This window comes from Danio rerio, chromosome 2 (assembly GCF_052040795.2).
Source record: "Danio rerio strain M-AB ecotype USA chromosome 2, GRCz13ab, whole genome shotgun sequence".
NCBI lineage: Eukaryota > Metazoa > Chordata > Actinopteri > Cypriniformes > Danionidae > Danio > Danio rerio.
Genome location: NC_141022.1, coordinates 33118486 through 33142419, shown reverse-complemented (window position 1 = coordinate 33142419; position 23934 = coordinate 33118486). Strand labels below are relative to the sequence as shown.

The 23934-nt window shown below is 34.9% G+C and overlaps 1 protein-coding gene across 19 annotated transcripts in view; it reads left to right on the top strand.

Moving 5' to 3' along the window:
* Nucleotides 1–15720: 15720 nt before the first annotated feature.
* si:dkey-188g12.1 overlaps nucleotides 15721–23934 on the top strand; it is a 75019-nt gene continuing 66805 nt past the window's right edge. For 11 of the 19 annotated variants that reach the window (XR_015478566.1, XR_015478569.1, XR_015478563.1 and 8 more), the window contains exons 1-6: nucleotides 15935–16402; nucleotides 16533–16653; nucleotides 17371–17514; nucleotides 17616–17690; nucleotides 17780–17902; nucleotides 23789–23927. Coding sequence is in view for 6 of the 19 variants with exons in the window: in XM_087240965.1 (XP_087097091.1) it covers nucleotides 16317–16402; nucleotides 16533–16653; nucleotides 17371–17514; nucleotides 17616–17690; nucleotides 17780–17902; nucleotides 23789–23927 (688 nt within the window). In the remaining 13 variants the exon portion in view is untranslated. Of the gene's footprint in view, nucleotides 16403–16505; nucleotides 16654–17370; nucleotides 17515–17615; nucleotides 17691–17779; nucleotides 17903–23788; nucleotides 23928–23934 lie in introns of all 19 variants that reach the window. The other 8 variants (XR_015478561.1, XR_015478564.1, XR_015478560.1 and 5 more) reach the window with 4 other exon arrangements.

The window sequence follows — 23934 nt, the reverse complement described above, 5'->3', positions numbered from 1 at the left end:
CTGAAGCTTATCCAGGCATCTCAGGATGTAGTCAGGGATATGTCACTACTAATCCAATCTTAACTTGTACTGAGTCAGATCAACAATGAATTGGGAATGACCTGCGTTAGATGTTCATTATGAAGTAGTTTACAATTAAGGATTGGAAAAGAAGATTCAGGTTCAAAGTGCACTGACAAACAATTATTCAAAGATGATTCCTTGGATTTACTAATTCTTTTAAGTTAAGGTTGTAAACAATTTATTTGGATTGAATTTAACCAAACAAACTAAGTTGAACATTACTAAATTTAATAAGTTTGTTTAAATTCAACACATATACATTTTTTGCAAAAATTTTGCAGACATAATTTTTTTCAATGTGCTCTATGAATTAATTTGCAAAACGTTTTAATGAAGCTTTTAAAAATTAGACATTCTGGGACTTCCTACACTGTAAAAAACATATTTATTTACGAATGTGAAATGCATTTTACGAATTATATCTCTGTCGAGTTTTGATGTTGAAAATTCAGGTGCTCTATGAATTAATTTCTTTCATTATGCTAAAATGCAAAACGTTTTAATGAAGCTTTTAAAAATTAGACATTCTGGGACTTCCTACACTGTAAAAAACATATTTATTTACGAATGTGAAATGCATTTTACGAATTTTATCTCTGTCGAGTTTTGATGTTGAAAATTCAGCACAGTGCATAGCAAAGTGACTTTGACATTTAAGTAGTTTGTGACAAGACATTGTTTAAGAAATAATATGAGAATATGAAAAAACGGAAAAGTGAATATCCCATAATGCAGTTCAAAAGTATAAATAAATGGAAAAAAAACATGACCATATACGGAAAACTATAGTCTACATAGCCAGATTATTATTCAACACAGGCTCTTTGGAAATACGTGCTTCAGCTTACATTTTCTGAAACCACAAAAACACACTTTAACACGAATGCAGTTTCTAGAACCTTTTCACACTAATGATATTTACAGGGAGATATTATTGATGAATAAAGAATTTATATGCATTACTTTGCAAAACACCAAATAAATACCACAAAACACTTTAATGGTGTGATTGAAGTTTGATATTTGATGTCTTACCTGTTTATATCAAAATGGACAACCTTTCTAATGCGATAAGTTTGCTTGGTAGATCACTACAGTGTAATTGTCATGCACAGTTCTCGTTCAAATCCAGTGAAACAGATAAAATTGTTGCAAAACCAAGGTAAAGCTACATGTTCGCAGTGCACTTTTCTCTTACATTTGCTTTCGAAAACATTATTTGTTGGGTTTTCAAAATGCCCTGCCATCTTGAGGTTGTGTATCTGAACACATACAACACAATGTACCCCAAAGTAATGTATTTCAGATTTGCTAAAAGGTATACAGGGGCCTATAGTGGATTTGTCATCTGAAATGTGTAATAAAAGTACCTGGAGCAACATATTTTGCACATTTCCAATGAACCTGGGTTGTTAATATACTCTGTAGTGTCAAATATACTTTGCAGCTTGTGCAAACATATCCACATCACCCATCTGCCAAAACTAGACATAAATGTGGCCACACTTTTGGACATTTTATTGTAATTTTGTGGTTACTTACTGGCAGCACTGTTACTGCAACTGCCCCTTTACAGTAACTTATAGTTAATGTATTTTACAGTAGCAGGGCCTTACCACAATTTCATTTTACAGTAAAATAACCATGCCGCAACATATTTTTATGGTAAAATGCCCTTTACCACATTTTTATAATTTTATATTTTATAATTACAATTTTATAATTACAATGTTTACAGTACTTTTGCTGTATTTTTAAATTAGCAGTATAAAACCTTTATTTTTAATTTTTTTTAGTTAGTTTTAGTTTTTACAGTCATTTATTTAATAAATTACATTTTATAAATCTTAATTTTGTCTTTAACTACAGCAGCAGTATTTGATTACTTTGATTACAATAGAATACAGCAAATTGCGAATATGTAGTAAGTTACTGTAAAAGATTTTAAATGACCCACAATGCAATTCATATTACAGCAGTGAACTGTAATGTATGTGGTAATTTAATGGTCATTTTGCAGTAAATAACTGTAAATTTGCGGCACAGTCTAACAGTGCAAATTATTTCTCTACAAGGAAATATTGAAATTACTGTAACGCTGTTGCTGTTTTGTGCTGTTCATTGGACAGTTCTTTTTTTGTACATTGTTATGGACATTTTTCTTGGCACAAGCAATTGAATATACTGTTATATTGTTTCCATATACATTCATACAGTGTGCGTGTAGTTGAGTGTGTGTGTGTGTGTGTGTGTGTGTGTGTGTGTGTGTGTGTGTGTGTGTGTGTGTGAGGGCAAAAAATATAAGCGTTATAAGTAAACCTCAAGGAAAAATATTATGACCCCTTAAGGTGGTTTATAAAACTATAAAAATTTCAAATAAAATAATATTTATAAGTAGATCTTGCCATACATAATGTGCCATTTATGTACATGATCTCTTATTGTAAAAATCATTTTGAAATCGATTTTTGCTGCAAAAGTTCTCATAGATACTGCTAGTGGTGACTGTATGAGCTGATTTGTAGGTGGGCTGTCAGTGTGCTGAAGGAAGCCAAAGAAGTCCATTTTAAAATTAACTGGACCCTATAATACCAAGTCCAGGACACTCTCCCCCCACTCTCATTTCTTCCTTTGAAGTCTATACTCCTACTCAGCCTGCATTAATATCCATGCGTCTGATGTTCTCTCCCACAGACCCGTGGTCACAGACAAGCTACGGTAAGAGCAGACTGTGGGGGTTGGAGAAACAACCATTCCTATGATGTTAGAAACACTTTAAATTTAATCTCCAAAAATGACTCATATCTGGTGGCCCATCATTAACCTGAAAAGACTGTGATGTATTTTTAAAGAGAGCCAAAATGTCCAGAGACAAAGTATAGCCAGCAGTCGGTCTACAGTGTGTGACTAGAGCTTTATGGCGACTTGTGTCATGGAAAGGTCAAATTCAGAGCTACAAACAGTGCTCATTAAAGGCATGTGTCAGACTCACAAAGTTCATCGGATTCAAAGAAAGGCAGTGACTCACAGTCTTCTGTCAGACACAACCTGGAAACTGGAGAAACGCATTCTCACTTTTTTGTGACTCGAAAATGCACTTCCAAAAAATAGATTAGCGTAGGCTGGGTTTCTGCAGTCACAAAAATCCTAGAAATCAGAGAACTTTAATTATGCCCAGCCCTGGAAACTAATACAATTTAAAACAATATTTATTCTTCTGTACATGTTAGATTAGTGATAATGACATTTAAAATGTATTTGCAAAACTATTTTAAATTAATTTAAAAACATTAATAAACAAAATAAACACTTAAAATACAGAGACCAAAAACTTATGAGCACATGATACATAGCACACCACAACCGGTACAGTATATCATAATATTTATAACATCATTTTAAAAAATCTTTAGGTCACACTGTATTTTAAGGTCTCTGCTAAAGTGTAACTATTCATTTAAGTGTTAGTTCAGTAAAATGCAAATTATGTTATTTATTATTCACCCTCATGTTATTCGAAACACCATATGCACAATATACTGACACTGAGAAAAATAAACTGTTGAATGAAATTGATTTATAGATGTTGAATAAATGTTTTATGTGTGCACATATATTCTTGTACCTTGATACTTTTTAAGTTGAATCACTGAAGGCATATGGTCTGTTTTGACACATTACAACTTACATGTCAAAACACATTTCTAAAACCAGGCGCAGTAGACATGTTTCTGTTCTTCTACAAAAATCTGTTGTTATTTTCATACGAAATCTGACCAAACAATGAGGCCATGTGTCACGATCACCAGTGATCTTACCTTCATAGATCGCTGGAGAACATTCACATTTACATGGACTACAATTATGTCTCATATGAAATACAAGTTCTGTCATGCAACACTTACACTTTCTCAGAGGTCTCCATTGATTAAACTGATGACATGGACTTTAAAAGCAGCACAGACACACAGATTAGTGGCCGAGTCTTGTTATACAGAACTGTAAATATAACAACGCGTTACCCTTCCTTGCCTTTTGTGTTTGACCCTGTCATGATAACCAGCGATCGTACTCCATAAGATCGCTGGATTTCACTCTCAATAACCATAGACTACAAATCCGCCATTTTTGGACTACATTTTCATACATGCACTCTAGGCACACTCACACATGCTTCCTCATCTAAACTGATTACTCGCACCACCTGAGGATTGTCAGAGACACACACTATTTAAGCAGCACACTCACTCACTCCCATTGCCGAGTCTTGTTTACTGTAAGTAGCACTACAACGCGTTTCCTAGTCTTGTTATCTTGTGTACCGACCGTTAACCTTGATAGCCTCCCTGTCTTAGTCTGCCCGCCTGCCTTACGACCTCTCGCATGTTACTTCGACTACGATTCTGGATTGTCCTCACACTGTTTGCACCTGTTTTGACCATTGCTTGCCTGACTAAGAATAAACCTGCTTTTGGATCCTACCTCAGTTCTTTGTGTCACTCCCCGTGGTTACAGAACCTTGCTTTCTTTTGTTTGTTTTATGTTGTCTGCTGCCTGCCTTTTGACCATTTGCCAGTTTATTGCCCTTATACATCTGTTTGCTCCTGTGTTGACTGTTACTTGCCATTCTCTGCATAACAAACCCTGCATTTGGATCCGCACCTCCCTTGTCAGCGCACTTCACATTATACCATGTTAAGAAAGCAATAAGACAGAAAAGAAGTACCTCTACTCAGATTCTAGTGTTTTTTTTCTGATTGATCTTGATGTTTTCAGGATGAAAAAGTATACCAGTGAATTAAACTGGTTATGTTTATGTTTATTTAGTATGTTCATCAACAAAATGTCAGATAACAAACCCTGCATTTGGATCTGCACCTCCCTTGTCAGCGCACTTCACATTATACCATGTTAAGAAAGCAATAAGAGAGAAAAGAAGTAACTCTACTCAGTTTCTAGTGTTTTTTTTCTGATTGATCTTGATGTTTTCAAGATGAAAAAGTATACCAGTGAATTAAACTGGTTATGTTTATGTTTATTTAGTATGTTCATTAACAAAATGTCTGATTTGTTTTAAGCAAAAGTAAATCATGGTGGTTAACTTTCTGAAGTTATGTTTTTTTTCCTCTTAAATAAAGTTGTTACATCAATATCTAAAATTGTTTATCACATATTTAAAATTTAATTAATTAGCATGGTATTATTACACTTTTCTTCAATATCCCAGTACATGCATTAACACACTATTAGTTTATAATATAGTAATATTTAGTTATTAGCATATGATGTGATAAGCTGGTCAGTTTGATCACTAATGAGAATAAGACTTGATTTTCTTAGATGTGCACAAACTGAATTATTTCAGTCAAATCACTTCCAATAAAAGTCTAATTATGATTAGTAATAGTAAATCTTCTAAAGTGAAAGTGTGTCAAATTTGCTTACATTAGGGGCATCATTTATTTTTAAATACTCTGATGATACAGTAATTTTAAGTTTGATTTCAAGATCCCGTTTCTGTTTATCTTTTTGATATTGATTCATTTGTTAAGGTGTGATGAAAACTTTTTAAAAGATAATACAAAAAAACAAAAAACAAAGGAAATTATTTTTGATTCCTAGTGTGTTGTTGAGCATTTACCAGTGTTTGTACATAATCAAGAAATCACTCAGGTACAGTCATCCAAGTATTTGGGAATTTAGACAGGTCTCTAACATGGGACACTCACGTAAACTGGATCTGTGAAAAGCTTCACCGAAGACCGTATTTTCTACAAAGGTTATGGTTCTATGGTGTTGATAAGAAAATCATATACTTATTTTATGAGGCTATATTGAGAGTGTCATCAGGTATTGTCTATCTACATGGTATGGCAATCTTTCTGTAAATCTGAAAATCTAAATCAAAAAATGTTATTATGATCAGAACTACAAGACTAATAGGATCTGAAACTCTGACTAGTATTCAAACATTTTACAAGCAATGTACTCTAAATTAAGCTAAAATAATTTTAAACAATCCATCTTATGTCATCTTCCCATTTAACAATGTTTTACCTTTTGGTAGAAGAGACAGAGCGTTCCGCTAGAAGCGGAACAGACTTAAGAACTCTTTTATCCAGTGTCAATCAGACTATTGAACACTGATCGATAGTATGGTATGTTTTTTTTCTTCCTGTATGGAATTCTTTTGCATGTTTGCTTATGTTTAATTGTTATTGTGTCAGAACTTGCTGAAGTGCTGTGTGAGTCCACAGAAAATTTCCCCTTGAGGGACAATGAAGTACACAAACAAACAACCATCAATGGAGTTCAGCCAGTCTTTTAGTGTTTGTACAGTTTGTAGTTTGATAACAGATGTTGCACAAGCTCTTCCTGCTTAAACGGTTCCCGTGAAAAAGCTTTGGGTCTAATAGATGAGCAACATTTCAGTTATACCTTGGCACATAGTTTTCATAATCAGCCACTGGCAGGGAACAAAGAACCTCTTTTGTGCTTAAAGCCATTAGTTTTAGCAGATATCAGCTCTTTGAGCAGGTTCTTGGCATGGTTTGATCTAAAAGCATTAACAGGATTAAAAAAAAACAAAACTGAGGGATGGTGGCCATTTAGTGAGAAATATCAGAACTGGAACCTTCCAACTCACAAAACACACCAGATGCATTTTTTTAGAAATTGTTTTAGAAAATTGATGATCCTGAATGCTTAATTAAACTCATTTCAAGCAGGTCTATATTATTTTTGTAATAATATTTTTTTAATCAAGCGCAGATACTTCACATTAATGGTTTTTACATTTTTTATTTTGTGGAAGTATGCACAGTCATTTCCCAAAAACTGTTTTTTTCAAACACATTTGCAAACATAATAATCTTAACAACATATTTATATGATATACATTTATTTTTGCTTTAATTATAGGTTAACTAGGCAAGTCATAGGACATCCGTGGTTTGTTCCGTATTAAATGGGGAAAAAAAGCTTCTGCCCCACTGGCTGGTGTAGTAATGACATTTGCCAGCAGGGGTTGACATGAGCAGCCTAATTTGCTTCACCTTTTGTTTCCATCCTGTTAGACTTCATAAAAAATACTTTTGAGAAAGCAAAATCTTGATGAAATCAAAACAAAAAGTTATTTCTTATGTCTTAGTTCTTATATCTGTAATCTTTGCGATGTGGTAGTTTTTTTTTTGTTATTGCTTGTTTCATTCTAAAAAAAAAAAAATCTGTCCTGTTGTTACGTCAGTTTTCACGTAAGAATCACATAAATCAAATCTATTATTTTATTTGACATATTTGATATAGATTAGATATATTTGATATATATTAGTTAAATTGTGTAATTTAATTAGGTTTCTACAAGGATCCTCAGATATTTTACTCTTAAAAAATGTACTTGTTTAAAAAGTGTCAACATTAATTTGACAATCATTCTTATACAACTGTCAGTCATGTCAGATTTAATCCTGTTTAAACCTGAGTACCTGGTGGAAACCCACGCGAATGCAGGGAGAACATGCAACCTCCACACAGAAATGCCAACTGAGCCGAAGATCGAACCAGCAACCTTCTTGCTGTGGGGCTATAATATAATATAATATAATATAATATAATATAATATAATATAATATAATATAATATAATATAATATAATAAAATATAATATAATATAACATAATAATATAATATGTAGGCATGTATTTATTTGTTTATTAAAAATGACAATGGGTCAGAATATATATATATATATATATATATATATATATATATATATATATATATATATATATATATATATATATATATATATTTTTTTTTTTTTTTTTTTTTTTTGTGATTAAGATTATATTTTCTTAAGTTAAACTATAGGTATTGTTTTGTCTACAATGATGTATAAACATATCTGAGGGTTAGTTCATGGAAAAAAATAAATAAATAATCGTAAAATTAAAAATAAATAAATAAACAATGTTTACAGAAGTAACAAAAATACACTATAATTATAATTGAACTATATTTCATAAACCAGAGATTTTGAGATGAAGCGTTCTTTTAAGTTTCTTCCATAGCTGTGTATCACAGTCAAAATAATGTAAGTAAAAGTAAAAAATAAATATTATCTTCACAGACTAAAATGAAAATGACATTCAGGTTGAATAGGAAGAATCTGGCCATCTGCTGCCCTCTAGAGAAAACATTCAAAAATAGCAACCTTGGAAATTCTGCAATATTATCCATACACATTTTCTCTCTCTCTCCAAAAAACACATCCAGATCCGGATAGGCTATGTGTTATTAAAGAAAATTCAGTGTTAGCTTAGTTGTTCTCACTTTCTCCGGGGTATAAAGCTAAATCATCAGCAATAATCAAACTTATGCCATCTGCTATTTTAAACCTCTGTCATATGCTGCCAACTCCAACTAATTAATTTCTCTGTTTATTCAGAAGGGAAGCTTTAGCTTATGTCACCAGAGGCCATTTGTTAATATCTTGTTTTCCCCCTCCCAGTGGTGGGTTCTCTGGGGGCACAGTGTGTTTTGTTTTGGTGTCCTAACCAATCTGGCCCTGATTTGATCCCACGAGCTTCTGTGTTTGTTTACATCTACGTTTTGACTTTCAATCATCTGATGTGGTCAGACACAGTAGATCTTTAGTTCTTAATTAAATTGACGAGTTCAAAAAAATAATAATAATAATATTTTTTTTCTAATATGAGCATCCTATCAGTCTTCTGTTTATGTTAAGGCGTATATATAATTAAAAATAAATAAATAAACAATGTTTACAGAAGTAACAAAAATACACTATAATTATAATTGAACTATATTTCATAAACCAGAGATTTTGAGATGAAGTGTTCTTTTAAGTTTCTTCCATAGCTGTGTATCACAGTCAAAATAATGTAAGTAAAAGTAAAAAATAAATATTATCTTCACAGACTAAAATGAAAATGACATTCAGGTTGAATAGGAAGAATCTGGCCATCTGCTGCCCTCTAGTATATATATATATATATATATATATATATATATATATATATATATATATATATATATATATATATATATATATATATATATATATATATATATATATATATATATATACGGTCACACTTTACAATAAGGTTCATTAGTTAATGTTAAGTAAGGCATTTACTAACATGAACAAACAATGAACAATACATCTACTACTGTATTTGTTCATGTTAGTTATTGTTAGTTAATGAAAATACAGTAGTTTTTTGTTAGTTCATGTTAACTCATGGTGCATTAACTAATGTTAACAAGCATGGACTTGGATGTTAATAATGCATTAGTAAATGTTCAATTATGATTAATAAATGCTGTACATGTGTTGTTCATGATTAGTTCATGTTAGTAAATGCATTTAACTAATGAACCTTATTGTAAAGTGTTACCATACATACATACATACATACATACATACATACATACATACATACATACATACATACAAAGGTCTTATAAAGGCATTTAAAAGACATTATTATTATTTTTCAATGATTTCTATAACGTTTTCTTATGTTTAAACTAAATTTAAGTAAATGTATATATTTTGCTGCAATGAATAGGAATAATTTCAATGTCATATAAAGTGACTAACTGGCAGCCTGCCCATTTTTGACTGCTGGGGCAAAAAAAAAAAAAAAAGGCTACTGCCCACTGACCTATTTTCTGCAGTTTAGTTAATATGGGGATTACTGCGATTACTTCTGTGCCCATATTGATAACAAATTAATTAAGAAGTATGTAAATGAAGAGTCAATAATTATGTACTAATTGGATAAAAACAATGTTTAATTGGATAAAAAAATAATACGATTTCAGTGTTTTATGGATGTCTGAAATAGGGCACATTAAGTTGTTACCAAGCCAAATTCCATGTTTTTATTTTATGTAAATGTATTTTATTTAAAATTTTGTACTCGTTTAATTGTCTTCGGCTCCTAATAAGCAAGAATAACTTTTTTCACGTTGAGATTTTTATCCAGTGGAGGGCAGCAAAGAGCAGACTTGTAGAATTTCTTACATTTAATATTTCCCCTAATAATGATGAGTCTTAAAAAACAAACGATTTGCAATGTCACTGCTGTCAAATTTTAAGAAACCCCAAGAAACCGAACCCCTGCTTTCCCTCTAACATGAGCCACACCATTTATCCATTTATGTTGTAGAATGTCATGTTGACATCTATAAATAGGCAATTTATAAATACATCCACTTGAAGCATTTTATTAATTAGCATGCATTAGTGTCAGTTGATCAATGTAATGATCTTGCTGTGGTTTTATTAGATTAGTTAGATTGTTGTAATGAATGAAGCTCATATAATGTGTATGTAGCTCTGCAGGTTCACACTGGGGCCCCAAGGCTTCTGCCAAACGCTGGTTCACACTAAATGAATTAGGGCTGATTTTCATTGTCAGCTGGTGGGCCACGTCTTAGGGAATTTGTTGCTTGACCTGGCTTTAAAATATACCCTCCAATTACTGTAAAGTTATGCCAGCCTCATGATTACGACACAGACCCGTGAAGACTGTAGATGGCAATAAAATGATAAAAAAACATACTTTAAGAAGATATATTTATTCCTGATTTAACCTATAATAAACTGATTTATCCTAAATTAATTGATTATTATTATAAAATTATTCAGTTATGAAGTTAATAAAACAATAAAATATATATATTTTTTGTTTGACTTTTTAATTCAAAGTCTTTCTTGTATATAATGTTAGATCTGTTTGAAATGTTGGAACAAAACAATATAAATTCCAAAGTCATTAATTTTCCTTCGGCTTAGATCCTTTATTCATCAGGGGTTGCCACAGCGGAATGAATCTGCAACTTATCCAGCATATTTTACAGAGCAGATGCCCTTCCAGCTGCAACCCAGTACTGGGAAACATTCTTATACTCTCATACGGCCGAATTAATTTATTGAATTCACCTACCGCATGTCTTTGGACTGTGGAGAAAACCGGAGCACCCGGAGAAAACCCACGCCAAGAACGCCAGCACATGCAAACTCCACAGAAAAATGCTAGCTGGCCCAATCTGGGACTCAAACCAGTGACCTTCTTGCTATGAGGCGACAGTGCTAACCACTGAGCCATCATGTCACCCCTGAATATAAATATCCACAATATTTTTTTAGTTATTTATTCATTCATTCATTTTCTTTTTGGCTTAGTTCCGTTATTAATCTGGGGTCCCCACAGTGGAATGAACCGCCAACTTATTCAGCATATGTTTTATGCAGCGGATGCCCTTCCGGCTGTAACTCATTACTGGGAAACATCCATACACTTCACACACATACGGACAATTTAGCTTACCCAATCCACCTATAGCGCATGTTTTTGGACTGTGGGGGAAACTGGAGCACCCGGAGGAAACCCACATAATATGTTTGAACATGCAAACTACACAGAAATGTCGACTGGCCCAGCGGTGACTAGAACCAGCAACCTTATTGCTGTGAGACGACAGTGTTAACCATGTCGCCCCCTGAATGTAAATATCCACAATATATATATATATATATATATATATATATATATATATATATATATATATATATATATATATATATATATATATATATATATATATATGTATATATATATATATTTTTTTTTTAAACATTTATACGTATTTTTAAGGAATGTGTAGAATTGTTGAGTTTCTAGTAAATTGGCTGTAAATTTTTTTTGTGTAAGTATGTGTATTGTGTATTAATTTTTGTATATTTATAATTTATCTTTCAATAAGAAAATATCAAGATTCAAGATTTAAGATATTAAAATATGGTTTAAGTTTAAATCTTTAAGTATTTTGTTTAGCAATTTTACACAAACTAAAAAGTATTGTACTGCAATATAATTTAATGTACTTTTTTTAAAATAAATTGACAAAATGTACACCTTAACACTGTAAACACAGTTGATATTGCATTAGTCTGGTGATATTTCATCAGTTTATACAAAATATGTTTCATAAAAATGTAAACATGTAAGCTCAGTTTTAATACTAACACATTGCTCAAGCTTACATTGAATTATAAGAACAAACAGAAACAGACATTTATTCTGTCTTTTCCCTCTTCATTAAGAAGTGTGTGTTAAACAAGCACATTCAAAGACGGTTGCTCTCACTTTACGCCTGACTGACACTCAATGATGCACACGTCACTAATGATCATCATTAACCCTCTTGACTCTCTGTCTTCAAGCACAACTTTACAAAACAAACTGATTTACACCACATACAAAATGACTATCAGAAATCTCCAGTGGAAACATAGGCTATCTATCACCACTATTAGCTCTTTGCTGTACTGAAGAGCACAGCACAGATTAATTAAATGGCCATATTGGCTTGCCTCGGGGCAGACTCTTACAGTAGAAGCAACGCGGCCTCCAAAGGGGGAGGAAACATACCTCGAGTCTGCTGTTGTGGCTGCTTCACTCAGGCTATACGGCTTACACCACGCAGAGGAGTATATTTCAGTATCAGGGATTATGCTCTTCAAGCAGACTCGAAGAGATTATGCCATCTAGACAGACTACGGCAGACTAATCTATTTTAATAGACTTTTCCTTGTCTGAAAATGAAGAGTGGGCTTTTGTGATTACAGACATGAAAGTGCACAACAGCCCCCAAAATATATATTAAGGAGGTAGTTAATTTGAAGTCTGCTGTTGTCTGTCTTCAGTCTGAGATGCGAACGGAGTAGAATTGCTTAATAAACAGAGATTTAGCTGTCGCGGTGACTTAGTGAAGCTGTTGAGAACTAATCAAGTGTAATAGGCTTGTGAGTTTCACTTGTAGTTTCATCAGTCTATATGTGATTTGCTAACAACTGGATTATATTTAGTATCAGTTTGTTTAATCTCTTAAAATAAGTTTTGTTTTTTGGTTTAAGTAATTTGCTATCCTAAAATGGTGGGTTCTGCACAATTTCTTTATGTTGTCCCAACACAAATTAAGTTAAATTGTTTCTACAAACTTAAGTGGATTAAACATAAAATAATAAGGTTAATTAAAAAAAACTCAAGGATTGTGTTGATTCAGGTCATTTTAAATAAGTAGTTTGAACAAGCAGCAAAAAAAGAAAATCTATTTTTGAGTGAAAATGGCACACTGCTTAAGTACTGTATGGTGCTACTTTTGAATGTAAAACCTTTTCCCTCAACTGTTAAAACAGAGTATATTCTGTACAGTAGCCAACTACTGAAGTGGACTTTTATTAGGGTTGTCCTAAAACCAAAATGTGTACCTGTTTTGTTCTTAAGACATATTGTGTTAACGGGTTTTAGAACAACCCTAATAAAAGTTTTCGATCCACTTCAAATGGAATTATGAATATGGGCAGTCTGAATGACATTTTGATGTATTACACTTGCCATGTGGTCATTATCATGACTTACCTGTGTTAGTTGCAATTTTGACACAGTCAACGAATATGGCAAGCTACATGTTATCTAGAAAATTTGCATTTATGCTTATGCAACAATACTTACTTTTAAATGTCATTGACATCCATGAAGTTGGCACCTGCAAATTTATGCCATTTATTTGTGCTACTTTTGTGCTGGTTTGGCGTCTGAGAGGGGGTGACACGGTGGCTCAGGTGTTAGCACTGTCACCTCACAGCAAGAAGGTACCGGCTGAGCCAGATGGCATTTCTGTGTGGAGTTTGCATGTTCTCCATGTGTTCAAGTGGGTTTCCTCCTGATGCTCCAGTTTTACCCACAGTCCAAAGACATGCGGTACAGGTGAGTTGGATAGGCTAAATTGTCCGTAGTGTATGAGTGTGTTTGGATGATTCCTAGTATTGGGTTGCAGCTGGAAGGGAATCTGCTGTGTAAAACATATGCTGGATAGGTTGGCGGTTCATTCTGCTTTGGCGACCCCTGATGAATAAAGGCACTAAGCCGAAAGAAAATGGTGTCTGAGATATTAAACTTTTTTCTTGATCGTGTGATGTCATTCTCCATCCCGTGTTGCTCAAATTGATCTAAATTTATGGAGTTAGTTTGTTCAAAAAGTCCAAAAATAGAAAACGTAACTTTAACCACCACATTGACACTGCTTTAATGCCAACTGCAGATGTCTTTGGCTAAAAGAGAGCTCAATGAACTGACAACCTAATCAGAAATGCTGGACTCTGCAGTTCTCATGATATATCAGGTAAGTTCACACAATGCTGAATCATACACATCACTCGTTTTGATTGCAGCAATGATTTCAGAAAAAAACTGTTACATATGGTTAATTAAAATGCGGATACTGAATGCTAAGAGTGAAACGTGAAAGTGTAAGTTATTAAGGTAAAGTTGGTTTTATATTCACACATTCATTCAGTGACAACTTGTGGCACACTGCCTATGCCTATATTGTTTAACACACCACTTTGAATATTCGGTCTGAAATAACCTGCGAGTGTGACTTAAAAACAACATTAACACTGTTTATTTGACTGTGAACAATGTTGTACTTTAATAGTCTTTGGATGCTAATTTGATTTTGCTATTTAGAGTTTGCAAATAATAGGTTTATGAAATTATATTATTAAAGATAAAGTCTGAGTGTGTGAATATAAAGCCAACTTTTATGTGTAAGTTCACATACCCTGCCATACAGGTGCAGTTTGCTGTCAGAATGCATTTGTTCTGCTTGTTGATGATTAATTACCCAGGCCTTGTATAGCTCCGTCTTCTTTCCTTGTCCTTGGCTAGGCAGAACCTCATTTTTTTAGCACTACATAGTATTGAATCTTGTAATGATGGAACATTATTTCCTGCACATGACCACACAGAACAACATTGTTGGCATCCAAAGACTTGTCGGCCTTTAACTTCTCTCTTGTAATATCACTTGGAGCTTAATGGAGCTTGTATATTTGGGGCTGGATGCTTGGTAATTTCGTAGTATCCAATATTCATTGGGAGGGTGCTATCGCAAATGGACCTGTCAGATGAACGCCGCTCACTTTAACGTTAATTTTGCTGAATTACAGTGCTTATCACTGGGTGACAAGTTGTCATAATACGCTGAAAGCACTATGTAAATTATATATATATATATATATATATATATATATATATATATATATATATATATATATATATATATATATAAGATATATGCATTACATATATATATATATATATATATATATATATATATATATATATATATATATATATATATATATATATATATATATAATGCATATATCTTAACAACAACAAACTCTGTACCGCATCGGATGTCATTCCCTCGCTGTGAATGCAAGCGCTCACGTTTTTTTTCTTCCACCTCCCTGCGCGCGCATCCTGAATGTTTACAAACATGGTAATTCGTCTATAGTTTTGATCTTTGGTTTCATTCTGTAATACTGGACTTTTTTTGTAAGAAGGTTTTAACTTTGAGAGTATTTAAACAAAAGAAAAGTGTGAAAATGTTAATGCCTGTCTGAGAAAAGTGTATGTGTGTAACGTTAGTGAGGGGAAAAAAAAACATAATAAAGCTGACTTCCCGAATTTCACCTGTTGTGGAATATTTTTAGAACGTAATGAGAGACCACTGTATTTTGGTAGTGAATGAAAGTAGTAGACGTAGATAATAAATGAGAATGTCAGATTAAATACAGAGGTAGTAACTAAAGAATAAACAATAGGCTACCTAAAAAAATAGTACTTAATGCTAGTATTTAAAATGAACAATAGTAACGTTAAATGTAACATAAAAAGTCCCAATCAACTTTTTCTGATTTTTGAAACTAATTTGGGGACTTTATGTTAAAACCGCTTGCCATACAACGTCAAGCTGTGCAACTACTTCTCCAAGAGCATTGCGCATGGATTCTCCTTAACATGCATGGAAAGTTTCCAAAAACAAAAAAAAGAGAAAAAACAAACAAAAAAGTCCAACACTAGGTGGCATTTAGTTATAGAAAATAGATTTAATATTTACAAAATGTGCATGCAAAATACTTAGAATATCTACAATGTAAAACGCCAAGAATTACTTCACCATGGGGTATAACTATGATCTAATAAACGTGCAAGTACAGTGTGTTATTCGAGTCCAGCTCGGCTCAGGTTGCAGCGGGCGTCGTTTCAAGTTTATGTTAAGTTTATGTTGCTACAGCAACCGTTTTGCGCGGCAGAAATCTGTATTACGTTAGGCAAATTTTGGACCACAGTATTTTGTCACACATGGACGCTGTCGAAAAGAGGATAAACAGCATTGCGGATGAAGCCGAGGATGCGCTGATTTCACAAGAGACTGAGGAAATACATCGGTAAGACGTTTTGTTGTTGTTGCTTACATTAACACCAAACAAGCATGCAAAGTTAAGACCACAGAACCAAGACCAACTGTGAACTGCGAATGATCTTTCAGAGTTCTTCGCGCTCTTTTTGCCTCGCCAGGTACTCTCTGTCAAATCAGCTGAGGACAGGTTTGTTTGGACGAGACGCATGTATTCAAACCGACGAGTCAGAGCTGCCAAATATAAAGATTCTCGCTGCCAATGCCGAAGAGCTCACGAAGGTTAGTGTCGGTCTGCTGTAGTCACATCAATGATCAGCAATAAATGGTATTGTAGCACTTCATTTCTTTTTTTTAACCACAAACGGAAGTAATCTGTCGCTGTCGGTCAAGCTGAAACCATCGTTATAAATACCAGTTTGTTTTGCTTTCAACAAGACGCTGATAGTCAGTGCATTCCGCTAGATATACTGAGTGAATTCATTCATGCTGCTGGCTTTTCATCTTATTAGTTAAGTTCAGCTCTGAGTGGCTCGCTGTGGGCTGCCCAGGTCACCCGCTGAGAGTGCATATGGTGGCTTTGTGGTGAAGAACAGTGCCTTCACAAGGAATCCTCTAGCCTGCAGAGTAAAACATATTGATTAGCAGGCTTGTGGCTGAATAAGTGCTCTAAATGCATGTTCTAGTTCTATCACTCACACTGTAGAATGGTAACGTTAAATACTTCCTGTACATTCATGTGATGGGTGCATTAAAAACAACATCATTCATTTATGGCTGGAAAATGAAGCTTTCCTACTTAATCGAAAGAAAAAAGAGAGGTAGTCCTACTTATTTGAATGTAACGTTAGAGTAGAAAGTTTTTCTTTTTAACATTTTTTTATTTTGATGATGATTTTGTCCATTTGAATATAAGAAGGCACCACTTTAGTTGCTAGTGTAATTACATTTTGCAGTTCTGTTACATACCCAGTTGTAACATATTTGATTTGATAACAGGAGATTTGTGTGTTAAAAGAACACACTGAAAAGAAGCTGAAAATGATACAGTTTCAGTATGAGACCAAACTGCAAGAAGAAGCAGATGCCCTATATGACAATTTGACTGAAAAGATCAAGAATGTGGAAAACGGTCATAAAGAGGTTTGTATACATTGCTGTACATATGTTAACAATAATTATGTTGTTTTCTATCCTCATTTCAATTTCTATTCTCAATTCACTAAGTAATTTTTTATTTTCAGAAAATATCAGTTCTTCGGAGAAGCTATCAGCAGCAGCTCTCTAATGCTGTGCAGGTGATCAGAGCCAGCTATAAGGTGAGGTTTTAATGAATCTGGAATATCAACAACAGGTGATTTTGTGATGCAAAGTTTAAGATGAAATTGACTATGAAATCTTGTATAAGAATAAAGGTGAGGTGGATCTGGATTGTGATGATACTGATGGAGCAGTAAATAACCTTCTGAATGAGCTTCAAGAGAAGAACCTGAAGATTGAGTGCATGAGTGAGCAGCTGAAGAAATATGAGGTATGAACTCACTGCTGTACAACACAGAAAACAATGATCCATTTAATTTGTACACTACCTGAAAAAGTCTTGTTCTTGATCCCAGTTGTTAGAGTAACAAATAATAACTTGACTTCTAGTTGATCATTTGGAAAAGTGGCAGAAGGTAGATTTTTCTGAGGAATCATTTGTTAAACTGCATCCCAATCATCACAAGTACTGCAGAAGATATTTTGGAACCCGCAAGGACCAAAGATTCTCATAGAAATCAGTCAAGTTTGGTGAAATAAAAATCATGGTTTGGGGTTGCATTCGGTATGTGGGCCTGCAAGAAATCTGCAGAGTGGATAACAACATCAGCAGCCTAAGGTATTAAGACATTTGTGCTGCCCATTTCATTACAAACCACAGGAGAGGGCAAATTCTTCAGCAGGATAGTGCTCCTTCTCATACTTCAGCCTCCACATAAAAGTTTCTGAAAGCAAAAAAGGTCAAGGTGCTCCGGTATTGACCAGCCCAGTCACCAGACATGAACATTACTGAGCATGTCTGGGGTAAGATGGAGGAGGCATTGAAGATAATCCAAAGAATCTTGTTGAATTCTGGGGGTCATGCAAGAACGCTTTCTTTGCCATTCCAGATGACTTTATTAATAAGTTATTTGAGTCATTGCAGAGATGTATGGATGCAGTCCTCCAAGCTCATGGGAGTCATACACAATATTAATTATTTTTCCACTGCACCATGACTTTATATTCTATACTGTACATTATTTCTGTTAAGTGACAAAACTTTTGTCTAAGCAAAGTCAGACCTTACTGTCATAATTCAATAATTCAAAATCAAGCCATGATCATATTTTATGTTAGTAACATAAGCATAATCTAGAGGCCTTCCTTTAATATAAGCCACTTCTGATGCCAAATGATCAACTAGAAGTCAAGTTATTTGTAGTTCCTAAAACTTGGATAGGCGACGAGACTTTTGTCATCTAGTGTGTAATAAACAATAGCTAATAAAAGCAACAAAGAAATACGGTAAAAATAGGTGTGTGTGTGTGTGTGTGTGTGTGGCAATTAGTGTCACATCCTTTAATAATCGTTTTGTTAAGATGGCTTACTGCTCAATAATGTTTTTTAAACTTTAGTTTAATATTTGTTTAATCTGATTAATATGCTAAAAAATAACCACATTACACCCGTCTTATGCTCTTTCCTTCTTACCTGTTAGACCTGTTAACTGAAGGTCAGCCTGGTTGGTCTCTTCGGGCATCTAACCAGAGACTGTTATGCATCCCAAAGTCGAGGCTGAAATGCTGACCGTGCTTTCTCAGTTGCTGGTCCTACCTTGGGAAATGCTTTGCTCCTCTGTATTAGGTCTATATTATCTCTGTCTGTTTTTAAATCTAGGTTGAAAACGTACCTTTTTAATTTGGCATTTTATCAGTGAGAGTTATTTGTTTTAACTATAATAATTATTAGTAGGAATTGTTTGTTTTAGCTATAATTTTATACCTTTCTCTTTGTGATTTGCATTGTGCAGTACATTGGTCAACCTTTGGTTGTGTTTAATAGTGCTATATATAATAAAATTCACATTGACATTAGGGGCGTTGCGGTGGTGCAGTGGTTGGCACAGTCGCCTCACACCAAGAAGGTTGCTGGTTCGAGCCTCGGCTGGGTCAGTTGGCGTTTTTGTGTGGAGTTTGCATGTCCTCCTTGTGTTTGTGTGGGTTTTCTCCGGGTGCTCCAGTTCCCCCCACAGTCCAAAAACCTGCAGTACAGGTGCATTGAATTAGCTAAAATGGCCGTTGTGTATGTGTATTATGAAAGAGTGTAATGGTGTTTCTCAGTGCTGGGTTGTGGCTGGAAGGGCATCCGCTGCGTAAAACATATAGTGGATAATTTTGATCTCTTACCATGCTGAACAAATAAAATGTATTTCATGCAAATATATATTTATAATTTATTAATATAAATTATTGCACTTTTTAATTCTTTCATGAAAGCCTTGGCAATAAACAATTGCTTGGCCAGTGGAGCTTTTATAATAATGACGTCAATATGATTCTTGATTGCTTAAATCTCATCCTGCTTGTGTTGTCATTGACCAACAGGATGGTAATTATTATTTAGTCGCCTACTCTAGTATGGCCTGAAGTGCACTTGGGAGTGGCCCAGCCCATGACAATACACTAATAAGCAGGTTCTTGCTTTCCACAAAGTGAAATCAATTGCTCACCTTTATGCCCTTGAGTAAGGGGTTTACATGCAGCATGAATGAGCTATCAGGTGCCAATAAGTGAGGTGTCTATTATTGGCCCTTTTTAATAGACTGGCCCTCACACTCCCAGGCTGAGAGAGATATCTCTCACCCTTAGTGTCTGAGCTCTGTCCAACCAAAACGGCTCCTTGTGTAGGCAGATGGCCGGGAGAACAGCCATACAAAACCTGCCACTCAAAGTGTAACAAATGAGCGCAGCCCGGCAGAGTTTGAGCTTTGTTCATTGTGCTAATGAGAACTCTCACAACCACAGGAGAGATGCATGGATAATCACCTGTAGTTCTGGTACTGCAGCAGATGGTGGAGCCAGAGTTAAAGGTTGGGGTGTTCAAACGGGTCAAGGTCTTTTTTTCCCATTCGAGTAACTTTGAATGAATTCATAATAAGTTTAAAATATTTTCCTCTTACCTGCATTTGACAAAAAATAATGGCAATGTAACAGGGATGGAAGGATAATGTGACAGTTTTCTGTTATGTTGGATGCACTGATGTCCGTTCCTGTTTGTGACAGAGTAGTCCTCTGGTTGATGACTACATCTTGTCATCATCATTTGACTGTCACACTTAAGGACTTGCATTGATAACTAGGCATGGGACAATACTGTTTTTCAGTTTGGAAAAGTCAAGGTTTTAAAATTTGCTGCTGTACCATTCCTAAGGTATGTGTAAGATTTTTGATTTACGTTTTTTTTATTTGTTTTAAGGGACAACAGTATCTGCAGCAGAAAAGATATCCAAAGATGCCGTTTTGAATTGTAAAGAAATCTGTTTTTGTAACTAATAAAGACAGCAGAAGGCATCACGCTGGCGCAGTGGTTAGCACAATTACCTGACAGCAAGAAGGTTGCTGGTTCGAGCCCTGGCTGGGTCAGTTGGCATTTCTGTGTGAAGTTAGCATGTTCTCCCCTTGTTCGCGTGGGTTTCCTCCTGGGTGCCCCCACAGTCTAAAGACATGCGGTACAGGTGAATTGAAAAACCAAATTGGTCATAGTGTATGAGTGTGAATGCATGAGTGTATGGGTGTTTCCCAGTGTTGGGTTGTGGCTGGAACAGCATCCGCTGCATAAAACATATGCTGGATACATTGGAGGTTCATTCCGCTGTGGTGACCCCTGATAAATAAAGGGACTAAGCCGAAAAGAAAATGAATGAAAGAATAAATGAAGTCAATGATTGATTTGAATTATTTAGCATGAAATGTTTACTGCTTCGAAATATTTTAAATGTTTCTCAAAATAAAATATATTGACTGCGTTTGAAAACACCTACTACTCAGTAGGTACTGCATTTGAATTTAAACATACTACTAGGCTGCTAGAAAAGTACGTTTTATAAGGATGAATATGAATGTGTGTATGAACAGTATGAATGTGAGAAGTATGAATGGAATTTGGACATACTACATCCACCATGTTATTATCATCACATGACCTACCTGCGCCAGTTGCGATGCTTCACTCCCATTCATGAATTCTCTCATGGGGCATCATGGGATAGCGCAGGGTGCATGGGATGCGTGCTTCAGAATCTCGCTGGAAGTAGTAAGTCATCCGGGTACTTCTCGCATACTGATTTTCAAATTCTATGAATTCAAGCATAGTACTTGGCTTGCATACTGATTTAGCATACTATATAGTATGGAAGTATGCGGTTTCGGACAAAGCCATTGTATTTAAGATGGAAAAAAGATTGTTTTTTTATCCAGACATTTAAAAAAGAATATATTTTAGAGCATTAATCACAACACCGTGAAACAGTGATATTTTTATCCAAGGTTATCATATAGTCAGAACGTTATACTGGCCCATGCCTATTGATAACACTTGACTCTTTATTTGGGTATTAGGCTGAATCTAAATCTGTAAACATCTGGCTTACTTTGCTATGTTATAAATTGGAGCTTTTCATTTATTGTATCCACTTATATGCGTCTTGCCAAGCTTATAGGCTATTCACACCAAGGACTAAATTTACTCAATCTTTACTTATCTCTTTAACCTTTACAAGTTTTTTTATTCTGCTGAACACAAAGGAAGATATTTTGAAGTAAAGAAAAAAAAACATTGACCACCATAGTAGGAAAAAAATGCTGTAGAAGTCAATGGTTACAGGTGTTTGGGTTTTCTTCAAAAGAAGAAACAAACCCATAAAGTTTTGGATTGACTAGAGCGTGAGTACATTTTTAATTTTGTCTGAACTATCTCTTTTATTATCCCAATTGATATATAAAACAATTGCTTTGATAACAATAACACGTACCCTTTCTAACATCTATCTGTAAAAACTTTATACTGATTAGGCTAACTGGCATTTGCAATTGTATTTACACATTGATAGTGCTTTTATTACTTTATTACTGATTTCTACTATTACATACTATTGAGTAACTTTGGATAAAAGGTCAAATGGTTAAATGTAAATGTAAAGCGCTCAACCATTTAAAGGCCCATTTATATCATACCAACAGGCGGCAAATGCTTTTCCTGGGGTTTGTTTGTGTCAGTGTGGTACCCCTTGTTGGTGTCTGTTGGCATTTGTCTTTGAGTTTGTTTTCACTGAATTGGCACATGTTTGGTTTAGAAGTGACGTTCTGTAATCTTGAATTTATGCTTGTTTGTAGGCGGTGTGAATTGGCTTTAAAGTGACAGATGACTGCAGTATGCATTATTATAAACAGAACATTACTATGCGTTATTGTGGATGCTGATATAGTCATTGTTCTTGGTATGACCATGCCTTTATTCAAGATCCCTCTGAATGCAACAAAAAAAAATGCAAATAAACTTATAGCAATCAAAACCTCTTTATGATTGCAGTTTACTTTCCTCATGAATGAAAGAGAGAGAAGAAAGTGCAAAAAGAAAACCCTTTGAAAGCCTTTGAACGCCTGCACAATCTTAAGTGTGACAGGCATGCAAAGGCCCTGTTAATGTTTGGTGCATGAATGGTGGATGCAGTACAAAGATGAGGGCCAACTGCGTGGATATCACAGGAACCTGATGGGCTCCATGCGGCTCCCAGTCTGCAAACTTCAGCACGCTGACATGTGATGTGATCCTGGTGACACTGGCAGCGCTGCTACTGAGGGACAGCACAAAGACAACAAGCTCCCCCCTGGAAACAGTGCTCTCTGCGAACCCCCTGGGGCTGCTCAGCCATCCTCCAGTCCCCCCTCACAGCCTGCCTCTGCCCAGCTTGTTAGAAAGCAGAGCCCAGACTGTGGGTGGATAGGCCCCAGCTGCCTTCCCTGACTTCCAGAATAAATTGACCTGAATGACAGGGGCACACAAACAGTATGATATGTATTATTCCTGTCAATAAAAATGTCCCCATGAATTATAGGCTTTGTATGTAATGTACTGCCGTCTTTCTTCCGGGAAAGAAGAAAAGGCCAAAAGGGAGAGGAGGAGAAAAATAAAAGAAGAAGAGATCGCCTTCTTCTAAGCGTGTTTGCTTTTTTTTGTTTCTCGCTTTTTATTATTCAGGGGGAAATGGTAGGAGGCAGAAAGTTGTACGATTGCTTTGTGCCTGAATGGCACTCATATTTGCCACGCAGCTTGAGCGGCGTGGCTTTTGTTTTGCGCTGTAAAGGGAAAGCTAAAAAGGACTTGTGTCATTTTTCAGATTGCCTCTGAGGGAGCGGAGGACCCCGAAAAAAGCAGACTGATGTCAGAGAATGAAAAGCTGAAAGATAACATTGACTCGTTGCACGTCGAGCTGCAAGAAATTCACCAAGTTCTGGAATCCAAAGAGCAGAAGCTGGGTAATAC